We start from the raw sequence: 12,385 nt of genomic DNA, 5'->3' as shown, positions 1-12,385 counted from the left end.
AACAAACAATAACAAATGGATCCGGCGCTGAAGAATTCACCTGAGGAGGAATCTAGTCCATAAGGTTAAAGGTCAGACACAGTCTGCGAAAGAGGCTGGAGAGTCTGGAGAATGGTGCTGCTGCTTCCTCTTCTTCTTCTCTTCCAGCTAAACACGCTCACCCTTCCTTGCAGATTTCTGGCTGGTTGTGAAGTGCAGTGGGCTCCATTCCCTCAGTTTATAAGGATCAGTCTCTCTCTCCTCATCTCCACCCCCACCTTCCCACCCACTAACACAGCCCCCTTCATCCATCCATCCTCCCATCAGTCTCTCCATCTCTTCCCTCCTGTGTCAACGTTTCATCAGACGTCACTTTGGCGTCACTTTGGCATCACAAGGCGAAAGGTTTTTGCGTCAAGCTTTGGGAGATTGGGTTATTTCACCTCATGAATGCACACAGTCTGAGCTTCGTTTTGCACTTGTCTCCCGGGGATGGGGTGCAGGGGGGATGTGGGAGGATGCACGACAAAGATGCACTCTTTGTGTCATTATAAGCTGTGCTCCACCACATCTTTTTTTATTGTTTTTGCAAATGATTTGTCTTTTCAAAGCAAAAGGTGTCCAAAAAAAACAAATGAGCGCCCGCTAAAGACATGAGTCATAGTAAAGTAGATAAAGTAGCCCGTTATTAATATCTGGAAATGTATTCTTATTTTAAAAAGTAGACAAAACCATAAAATATGTATAATGCATCTGCTCCGTGCTCCACAGGTGAGGATTTCCCTCTTAAATATAATATATATGTAAATAATATGTTTAGTAAGTTACTCTGGAGTCCCACAAGGATCCATTTTAGAGCCTCTTATTAGGTGATATTGCTCTGGTTTATATGAACGAAAACGAATCACATAAATGTTATAAATCAAATATGATCAGTATTCCTGTGAGCCGTAAACTTCACCAGGACATAATTATGTAATTTCCTCATTTTACTGTTTATAAAGGATTTGTAGGGCCAAACACAATTAACTAATCAGCCGTTACATATCAGTACATTGTTCTAATTGTTTTTCATTACTTAACACAAAACACCAGTAATCTGGCATCCTAAACTATATAATGTGGATATATAATAACTGGTCCACTATCACAAATTAAAGCCACAAAGTACGTATATATATATATATATATATATATATATATATATATATATATATATATATATATATATATTATAAATAGTCAGATTGGATTTAAATCCGGCTGCATCCTCTCAAATCTGAATTGAATGTGTGTCATTTGAATCCAGCAGGGAGAGCCCGTCACTAAACCCCACGAGGTTCTGCTCCTCTGCACGTGCAGCTCACTGACGCTTCTTCATCATGTGTTTACGTTACTTAGTTGTGTCTCTTTGTTGCACGTTTAGAAATACTTTTAAAGTAAATGAAACCAACTGTGTTTACTGCACGTAACGAGCAACATTCTGTATATTCTGTATTTTTGTTAAATGATGTTTGTGTATAGCCTGTAATACTTTTAGGGACATGTTTAGTTTTAAATACGTCCACAATGTGCTTCATAATCCTATTTAGATTTCAACACTTGTTGTTGTTTGTCGGTTTAATAATACATTTAATCTGACTTTATAATACTTAACGTTATTTAGTTTTACTGTTTGAACTGACATATTTACTTTTCTCTTTTATTCTTCCTCGCAGTTTCTCGGGTTGCTCCTGCAGGTGGAAAGGGGGCAGAGACACACCAATAAATGTCAGAATCGTCTGGGAAACACCTCCCTCCGCTTTTCGGATGGGGCGGACAGAGTTGCAGTCGGAACACCCTTCAAATCTTTCAGGAACACTCCACAAAGTGTCCGCCGTCCTGCCATGCTGGGACTGTAACGCATTTGGGATTGCTGGTCTGTTTCGTCGCGCCCCTGAGACATGGCTCCGTTTGGAAAAAACTTCCTGAAAGCTCGACAGAAAAACAGGTAATTTGGAGAGAGTGAGGTTTCTTGACGGGAAACCTGTTGAGTGTGTTTTCTTCCCCCGAGTTGGGAAGCATGTTGAGGAGGGAGAGATTACGCACAACGCAGTGCGCACCGATGTAAGAGTGAGCTGCAGGAGAGGGGCAAAGTCGACTAAACTGTACATGTAGTTTTGTTTTTTTACATCCAAGTTATATTATAAGCAATCAAAGTCCATATATTGCAACATGGTGATACTGTTGGTCATAAAATACACCTTCAAGTAAGACACATCATTATTAAATCAACTTAAGAACCACAGGGACACAATATAAACGTCCTATTAATATTACCTTCTAGGTTTAAAGGTGCAACACTTATTGTTTTAAACGTAGGATCCAAATAAAGTTTATTTTAATTATTGATTAATCTGCTGTTTGGTCTACAAAATGTCAGAAAATAGTGAAAAATATCCTCAGCTTTTCCAGTCCAGGGTGATGTCTTTAAATGTTTTTGTTTTATTCATTTAAAAGCCCAAAGATCTAAAATGAAATCTCCATATTCGAGAGGATGAAAGTAAGTAAGTAAGGGTAATGTGTGGGAGTATTGTTAATGAAGAAGTATATCTGTCAAAACTCAAGGCAGTGTGTGTGTGTGTGTGTGTGTGTGTGTGTGTGTGTGTGTGTGTGTGTGTGAGTGTGTGTGTGTGTGTGTGTGTGTGTGTGTGCGTGTGTGTGTGCATTTTTGCCACATAATGTGACATCCACACTGAATGAAACTGCTGTAACAAGGTGTGAGCGATTATTCTGTTGCTCTGTAATTACATCAAAGATGTTTTAATACTCGTTTCATCTGGGACAGCAGAGTCACAGGGCGACTTAAGGTCGAGAGACATCCCGTCATCAACACTTGTATAATTTGCTTTTCATGTGAGTGGCTATCTCGGCCTTTTGATGTTCCCCTGGCTGCAGCTGAGATCCAGCCTCAGCTTTGAAAAGGTGGGGAAATTAGCTTTACTGAGCCGCAGCTGTCCCCCCAACAGAAACTCTATTTGGTTTGACTGCAGACCTTTGTTGTGTCGAGTTGGTAAACAGAGTTTCTCTTTTAGAGTATCTAGGTCATGATCCAATCCCTGGCAGGGCGCAGACAGGACTCATGTTGCCAACACCAGATCAGAACGGTTTTAATTGTGGGTAAAGAACTATTTTCATTAGCTTTACTTATTAAGACGTATTTACCACCAAACTCAGCGGAAAGAGTTTGGATTAAGTTCAGAATAAAAACACGCTCTTATACTAAACCACTACAAACTCTTTGAAAGTGGCATCCGCAGCAGAATGGATGTGTTTTCACTTCACACAGCGCTGAGATGAAGCATCTTTGATGACTTCAAACAGTCTCACTGAGGCTGTCTCCAGTGGATGTATTATCATTTTTTATGTTGTGTAGTAATTACCACCGCGGCACCTATAATTATCTCAAGTGTTTAGATCTGTAGATATGTCAAACGGCTGATACCAGAGCTGCAAAAAGAATGACGAGATGTGCAGTCAGTTGAGACGTCAGCACTTCTGTATAACCTTCAGAATAAAGAGTTGATTCTCTCCACCATTAAAGAATCAAAGCGTGTGTCGTGCTGGTGTCCGTCAAAGGCTTTGAGATCAAAGGGTTGGCAGCCAATGACATGTGACCAGAGCAACGCAGCAGCAGCGTGACACGATTGTGCACGGGACCAATTAGCGTTTGAAATTGTTTGGTTGGCCGCGGCAAACAATAAAAAATGATAGTATTTGTGTTGAAAGAGGGCGAGCCATTTATCTTCACTGAGCAATAGCTCATTTGGTGATTCACAGACCTGCTGGGGGGGGGTGGGTGGTTTCACAGAGGAAGGGGTGTGTTGTGTCTCTGCTCACAGATGCCTATCAGAGTGGGAGAGTCACCCCAGAGATCAACATCGTCAGATAGAGAAGTGATGTTATTTCCTCGCCGATCCCTCATCGTCGTTCGGATAAGAGCGGGAGGAAGCATCTCCTGTCCACTATCTGCTCCACTACATCCTCTGTGTAAACAAACCACACACTCTTTGTACACTTTCCTGTACATCTATGTTTTCGTGAGAGAGAAACAAACTTCAGTTTTGGTCATTTCTATGTTTTAACTTGTGTTCTGGCCCTCTGTGGGTTATACAGGCCATATAAAACCTTTTCCAAACATGTCTTGTCCCTTAGCTTTAAGGCCCTGTCACACAGAAACATATGAAAATGAGCATATACAACATATATGAACGTATACAGAGCCTATTGATAGCGTACCACGTACTTATACAAAACGAACAGATGCATAGCGCATTCCTAGCGTATTCCTTCGCCGTATGGCGGAAACGTATGCCGGTGTATATGAGATATCGGCAATACGCTGGTGTACGTTGTTGTTTTTTGAGCATGTTCAACAACGTACGAATGCGCTATGCATCTGTTGCATGCATAGTTTTCAAAATGGTTTCATGAAAACTCCCAGTGAGCAACAAAGAGCCTGTCGAGAGAGAGATGTCACGTCATCTCTACATCTGTGCGTCGATGGAGGGCGATGGCAGGCGATCGTTCCAGACTAAAACATTTAATTTAGTACAGTAAAACAATTTAGTACAACGTGTTCCTCTCAGGATGAATTGTAACATATAACATATCATAACTATCTTAAGGTCAACATTTTAATTTGTCAAATACTTTGGTTTATGACCCAATACCTGCAAAACTAATGAAATTCCCTTCTGCGTGCTAAAACACGCGTGGCTAGTTCCAGCCTGACGGAGCTGCGAGCATGGCTGCAGACACTTAAGTCTTGTTTAAATGTAATCTGTCATTGCTGGGAGCGCCACAAACAAATCCCCAATTACTTTCATTGTATTAGAGCTGGCAGACAGTTCACAGATGGATATCTTAATATGTGGGAAACAAATCCTGAAAGTCCACAACTAGAGGTAAATAAGAAATATCTTTTATGTATTTAGGTGTATTCCAGTTCCTATGAGGAGTGATTTACAGTTTATATCAATTATACTTGGCAGTAATGACTACATCTTTGTTTCTGTTGTAGATATCTGCATCTCCTTATCATATATTGATCTGAGCAAACACGCCGAGACGCCGGGAAGCTATAATTCTGTCATTTGTTATGAGCAAACCACCAGCCTGCAGTCTTCTGCGGTGACTTGTAGCCTGCAAATTTATTACACAAAGGGAATTGTTCATGTCTACAAGGTAGTCGTTATGGGTATTGCCATGCCACCGTGGTAGAGCTGTAACGTAATCATGCTACGCACAAACTTGTGCTGAAAATGCATATCATTTAACTGTGGTTTCCTCCCGCATGTCTGATGTCTCACATCTCAGCTTGTAAGTTCAATTTGAGGTCAAGCGGGTCTGCTCAGGTTTCTTGGGTCTGCTCAAGTGTGAAGTGTTGAGGTTTAACCCGTCCGTTGTTATTCCCTTTACAGCATCCTCACTCAACTTTATATGTAAATATTTCTATTAATCATCGCACGTCTTAATTCTATTGGCATCGTTTCAGGAGTGTCTTTGTCGTGTATTAACCTATAAGGGCTCCCCCTCTCGTGTTGCGTCTGGAACCACAGCTTAATCCCAAACTGTGAATATCAAATGGCACCCAAAGTGACAGCCCTCATGAACGTTAGGTATTAGCCGCGATGCAATCAGCCCGATGATGCGTGCAGTGTTTGTGTTTGTCCTGGCAGAGAGTTGAATGGAGAGGATTTGGGATGTTGTGCACAGTCTCATTAACATGTTTGTCCTCAGAAAATAACTAGTGGCAGTGATACGGTTTAGTAGTTTTAGGGAATTTGACTTTCAACCTACAAACTCAAAAGTGAAAAATACTTGAGTATCTTGCAAAATGTAATTTAATTTGTCTCGTGGCAGTTACTGTTTCATTAAGGAGCCTCAGCACGCTTGAAAAGAAAAGTATGCTACATGTTTGTTTCCTTTATTTCTGCCTCATCGTCGTCAGCTGTTTGTGTCGCTCGCTCCTCCTGCTGATGAAACTCGACCTCCGCTTAGACTTTCTCGAAACCTCCAAGCTGCAAAACATCAGCAATCAAAAATCCTATTAGTGAAGTCACAGCTGCTGGTGTACGTCCAGATTATGAAGCCTAGCATTCTTGGAAACACCTTAAAATCTAAATCTTAGACTGTAGCATACGTAGCTTCCCAAATTAGCCTTTAGCTACATTTGCTAGTTAGCCTGCTGACGATCCACCTTCATGAAAGTCATGGTCATGACTTAATTAAATATTTAAATATAAATGTTCTAATCCTTTTTCTATGTTTGTCACTCACACTCTTACTTTATATCACATTATATTTGTCAGCTGAGCCTCTGATTTATTTTTACCACTGCTCGACATGAGACGTAGATTTGTTAGCACCTTCTTCACATTAGAGTGGGCTTTAAAACACACCACAGTGACCGCTATGGAATCCATTTTTCCCCTTCCTCCCTCTGTCCATTGAACTGCGGCGGCAGGATGTTGTGTGAGCGTTGGTGATTGTGGCCCAGGACAAATACAGGTGTTTCCCTGCATGGCTGTACCCTCTTCCTGCACAGCTGAGGGGCTTCGGGTCACGCTCTCTGAAATATCCAATTGTCTGTAGAACGTGTTTATTCACCTGTATGTTCAGATGTGGCCATCGACACGTTTGTCACATGTTTAGGCCAGTGCAATGCAATGCAGTGGTTCCTAAAAGTACAACACTGTATGCCCTCTGGATGGAGTACAAATATAAAGAAGCATCCTGAAAACTGTAGTTCTGCAACATGCAATCGTGTATTCGCAAAATAATTAAGTACATTTACTTTTTCTGTGAGTTAGGAGCAACTATGGTCATTACTGAAGCTCATGGCGTGTGCTGTTGCACTGCAGTGATCCCCACATATTTAGTATTATAAGCTGCACAGACATATCACGTGTAGGTGTTGCAGGAGCTGTTGTGTTTGATTGCATTGTCCTGTACAGGTGTAGCCTTCACGCTGTCCACCCGCTGCAGCTGGTGGTTTGTAACTGAGGTCAAAGTCGTCGTGGTTGTTGTCGTTGATTGCCGGAGGCTTGCTGGATTTGTTTGGCTTGCGCATAGCTCAGGTATTTGCTTTGCCTCGCTCGTCTCCAAGGGTCTCCATAACCATTAACCAGCCTGTTGCATTGTTGCATACGTATCGCATTCCTGAGACCTTATTCACCGGCGGTTTACACAATGCTCCAGTTGTGTGTTTTCATGCCGTGTGGGAACCAAAACACACTGCTATCACACTGTAAAATCAGCAAACTGAGAGATAATGCAGCATTTAAGTTCTCCCTTTTGAATACTTCCTAATACATCTCACTTGCTTGTGTCGGCGTGCAGGACGGTAGTATCTGTATCATCTTCAGAGGATGTGTATTTTTGTCCACCCTCGAGACGATCAGTGGTTAATGTGGGCTGCAGTCAGCGTTTCTGCACAGATAAGACACTGCAGTCACGTGAACATTACTACAGACTGTACCGAGGCGAAGAACAACACCTCACATTTGATAGCCAAGTTAAACACCTATAATATTTGTTTCATTTTTGTAAATGTGCACAAATCCTTATATGCAGCTGTACTACTGGTTGAACACAGTTTTGTCCTTGTGGTTTCTGTCAGATAACGTGAACAAGTGTCCCCGTTTACTGTCTGAAATCCCTTTTGTGGACTGAAGATGAAACTCGACATTAAACAGGATTACACGCACATTAATCTGATTTATGACTGTTAGCAGTTTCAAGTATTGCCTGTTTGATTTTGGGAGGGAAGGAATGTTGGTCTGCGGTTTTGCAACCAGTCTGCAGATCCCTGTTAGAGGAGGAGCGGCAGTTTGGTGTCTCTCGGCGATATAATATGGTTAATCTTTCTCTGGTGTCTTTGAGATTGAACTGTCTGAGTTGTTGCTTCGTCTTTGCTTTCAGAGGAGGCTTTAACTTTAAATATGAGTGATTCACTGAGACACAAACTTGGCAGCGACAGTACATCAGAGTTAACGTAATTAATCATGTGAATGGCGGATTATTGCTTTATTATAAATGATAGATCATTCTTTATTTTGAAATCTAATTGAAATGTCTCGAAATGTTATCCACCTATTTGATTACTTGTTCATGTGGTGGATGTCTGTATAGCCCGTGCCTATCATTTAACGACTGGATATTACCGGTTGTCCATTAAGCAGGTAAAGAATTGATATCGTTGGTCCATCAGAGGTCAATTTTTGAGTAAGTTTTACGGTCCAGACGAAAAGATATGAGAGCCTCGGGGTTACGTAGCTCAGAACTGAACCATTAAGTGATCATCTGTGATGAGGAGGACGAAGAGGAGCAGTGTAATAGAATCAAGCACAGGGAACACAACATGAGCGACTGTAGTGTTCTGCTCATTTAATGGAAAGCCATCAAAGTGGGATCTATTTAAGTAAATATACGACTTAGAATAGTCGAAGGTTCTTCTAAAGCATGAACAGGAGAGTGTGTGGAGTGTACTTCAAGCTGCAGCTCTGTAACTGCTGATGTAAATCTTGGGAAGCATTTGAACTTGTTTTATGTTCAAATTCTTTGTTGTTTAAAAAAAGTATTTGTCCTAATATAGCAATGGTTAACTTAACTGACTATGTAAACTCAACTCTTGTCTCTATCCCTTCACTTCCTGTCACCTCTACTGTCTGATATGTAAAGAAGAGTCGACAGGGGAACTATTGTCTTGGTGAAATTGTACAAAATGCTATGCTAATATGCTAACTATGAATATACAGACATGCTGATGTTTAGCTGGTATAATATGTACCATGTTCACCATTTTAATTTGGGTTATTGGCGTGCTAACATTAGCTAATTAGCACAAAGTACAGCTGAGGCTGATGGGATTGTCGTGGGTTTTGCAAGTATTGGACAAACGCAAAATTAAAAGTCAGATGATCACTAACGTTATTAGAGTTTGTTGATCGGGGAACGTAAATGTTTGTACCAGATTTCAACATAGTGTAGGCTCGAGGTAAATGCAGGGCATTACAAAAGTCAGGAGGCTTTTTCCTCTGGGGACCATGAATGTCTGCAAAAAACTTTAAATAGTCTGGACTAAAGCGGTGGACCAATCAACAGTCAGAGCAACATTACTGTTTGTGGCGCCAGGGCACTAGCGTGACTAAAGATCCCTGAAGAACTATACTCTTAAAAAGCAATGTCATTTGAAATTGTATTGTTTATTGTCTTTAGACAAATGACAGCATAGAAGCAGAGTGGAAACGGGGGAGGGGTATGACGTTTAACAAAGGTCCCAAGGCTGGACCCTGGTTATAAGTGCTCCGGATGATGATTTCTATGTGTTGTTGATATCTATGTAATGTTAAGGGGTTAAAATGTTTCATTCCAAAACCACAACAGCTGTTTAAGCTTTATTTCTCTGTCTCTTTACCAGGACAAAAGATGCCGAGCCTGTGGAAGGAAAGGAGATTCAGGTGACGGTGTGCAAAGAGGAGAAGGTCGTCTGTGGAGTAACTAAGCACACAACATGTGCGGATTTGATTCAGGCTTTACTGGATGACCACAAGTCAATCCCAGAGAGCAAGCGGCTCCTGCACGGGGAACCCAAAGACTTCTGTCTCGTTGAACGGTGGAAGGGTTTTGAGAGAGCCTTGCCTCCTCTCACCAGAATCCTGAGACTCTGGTACGCCTGGGGTGACCAGAGACCCTTTATCCAGTTTACTCTAGTCAAAACCAGCGATTTTGTGCTTCAGCCCACCAAGAAGGGTGGAAAGTCCAAGGGGGCCAAGCCAAAGCAAGGTCATGCTCAGTACAACCAGGCTCTGCCGGTGGAGAGGCAAAAGCGCATGGTGAAAAAAGCTTTCCGGAAGCTGGAAAAGCTTCACAAGGAGAGCAAGAGCTCCCCGGGCGCCGATGAGATCGACCGAATGGTGCAGCTTATTCTCAACCAAGACCACACCATCCGGGAGCAGATCCAGCACATGAGGGAGCTGGATTTGGACGTGGAGCAGTTTGAGCTGCAAGAGCAGGAGGAGGCCGAGTCCGAGGGTTCACAGGCTCAGGCTTGTGGTCAGAGTTTGGAGGCAGACATCGACGAGCAGCTGCAGGAGTACCTGTACACCAGCGATGGAGTGGAACAGCTCGAGCTGCAGGTTCAGAGGCACCAGGAGCTCATCCTCCAGCTCTCCCGGGACATTGACGCTGAGCTGAGGAGGGCCAACGACCCTCTGAGCCAATATGAGCACAGGCAACAGGAAGGAGCCGTGGCTGCTTCCTGGATCCCCCCGGAGACCAACGAATCGCTCTACACCGCTGAACTGGAGAGGTTGCAGGGTGAAGTGAAACACAGCCTCTTCACTGGCGTGTCCCTTCACAACCAAGCTGCAGAAATAGACAAGCAGCTTAAGTACTATGATGCTACGCTGGTCTCCAAGGATCAGGAATGTTGGCAGCTGGCTGCCCAGCTGAGCTCATTGCAAATTGGGGACGGAGGAGAAGAGGAGAAGTCCAGTCCTGTCACTCTGACAAGTGAGACTCAGTGCAACGTCTCACAGGCAGTGAAACTCAAACACAGCCTGTCCCCTCTAGACATTACAGACACAGACTCAGACACGGGGATTAGCTCCACACACAGTCAGGACTCGCTGTCACCGTGTCTCGACTTCCCTCCCCCACTGGACACAGACGTTTGAACAACCCAGTTGACCCTGCAATTGATTGTTCTGTATTCACTTACTCCAGTTTGTTTGTATGTGTTGTATCATTGCATTCATGACACAGAGCTAAGCTTTGTTTTTTTCTGAAAGATAAATCTGTGCTATCTTGTAGGACTTATGAAGGTAACTTATCTGGACCGGAAACAATTAGTTGATTGACAGAAAATAAATCAGCACTTATTGTGGAAATAAATAAGTATTTTAGTCATTTTTAAGCAAAAGCTTCTCAAATGTCAGGTCCATCAATCGAGGAAATAATCAACATATTGATCATTAATGACTATAATTGTTGAATTAAAAGGTTTATTTATCCACAATGTTATTTTCCAAGAAAACAGATGCTTAGGTCTCTGATTTAAACGTAACAAATACATGAGAGGCACTAAACTTAAGCTATGTATGCACCAGCTACAGTCCATCACTGGTTGTTAGGGTATCCGACTTTTAAGTGGACATTTCCCCCAGAAAAGCAAAGACTCTTCTCTTAGCACAACCACGTCTAAGGTGCACCAGGCGGAGTTACTTAAAAGCCTTTTCTGTGTTTTTGTTTCATTTCCTAATAATGGTGAATGTATGCTTCTTTCGCTTCTTAAAGTTTTAAGCTCTTTATGAAGCTGCACTTCTTTGTCTACATGTATAAGTCTATTAACGATGTTTTATATTAAAACAGAGAGCTAACTGTTTTTGGATGTAGAATTTAAGGTTTGTTAAAAGTTTAACATCCCTCTTGACTACACTGTAAATATACGGCTGTATCCACTGTACATGATGATTCTTATGACACGGGCACAACTTGTAAAGACAATTTGATAAAATAACAGAGAAAAGATATTTATTTATCATGAAATTGTATTTTATAGATGAGATTTGTATTATGACTTTATAATAATAATAATAATTATCTCCATCTGCTTCATATTTACGGCCAAAACAACACAAAATAAATCTGTGTTAATCATGCTTCAAAACAAAAGCTGTGATAAAGTTAAATGTGCATTTCATAATAAACACTAATACTGTAAATGTCACTGATGATTTAAGGATTTCCTCTGGACTCGAAAGTGTTAATAGTAAAACCACGAAGGACAAAACAAGTCAAGATGCCAAATGTTATAGACTCCTCAAAGGTTTGAGTTACCAGAAAGAAATGACACAGCGAGCACAGATCCCCGTTCCCGTCACTGCAGCACATAATCAGACAAGATGGTCGCCAGGCGAGCACAAACAACAGCGAGCACTCTCCTCTTGTCAAGGTACTGCTGACAGACTAACACTTTGTACTCGGGGCAAAGTGGGCTGGCTGCAGGAAAAGCAGAGGATATCTATTTCACACACTAATTGCTTACCCCCACCCCCTGCTTTGCCCTCCTTCACTGCTTCAAGCCACTAAGTAACTCCAGCGAGCATGAAAGGCCAGAGATCTTGTGAACAATCTCGCCCCGATGCCTCACACTTTTTGATAGAACGAGGGGTTTACTACTTCTTGCACGTTTCATGTTTTTAATAAAAAGACGGCATTTTGTACCCTTTTTATTCTAATGCAAATAAGACTGGAGTCTGGAGTTGGTGGAAATGTTTAAAGGAAAGGAATGTTGAATAACTGAGTCTGTTGTTCAAGGGAGGCCTCCACTCAGTTCACCTCATTATTTTATTGACAGACA

At 41.9% G+C, this 12,385-nt stretch overlaps 1 protein-coding gene across 1 annotated transcript; it reads left to right on the top strand.

Moving 5' to 3' along the window:
- Positions 1-1,825: 1,825 nt before the first annotated feature.
- LOC115009892 (ras association domain-containing protein 9-like) lies at positions 1,826-11,794 on the top strand. The gene is made up of 2 exons (XM_029434187.1): positions 1,826-1,969; positions 9,443-11,794. The coding sequence occupies exons 1-2, from the start codon at positions 1,923-1,925 to the stop codon at positions 10,698-10,700; spliced, it is 1,305 nt and encodes a 434-aa protein (XP_029290047.1). The 5' UTR covers positions 1,826-1,922; the 3' UTR covers positions 10,701-11,794.
- The last annotated feature ends 591 nt before the right edge of the window (positions 11,795-12,385 follow it).

This window comes from Cottoperca gobio, chromosome 6, assembly GCF_900634415.1.
Source record: "Cottoperca gobio chromosome 6, fCotGob3.1, whole genome shotgun sequence".
Lineage (NCBI taxonomy): Eukaryota > Metazoa > Chordata > Actinopteri > Perciformes > Bovichtidae > Cottoperca > Cottoperca gobio.
This window is presented reverse-complemented; position numbering and strand designations above follow the sequence as displayed.

Bases quoted from the DNA above. Each gene is read 5' to 3' on its own strand.
- LOC115009892 (XM_029434187.1), top strand. From the start codon at position 1,923: ATGGCTCCGTTTGGAAAAAACTTCCTGAAAGCTCGACAGAAAAACAG. The intron at 1,970-9,442 runs GTAATTTGGAGA...TCTCTTTACCAG, and splicing joins AAAGCTCGACAGAAAAACAG to GACAAAAGATGCCGAGCCTG.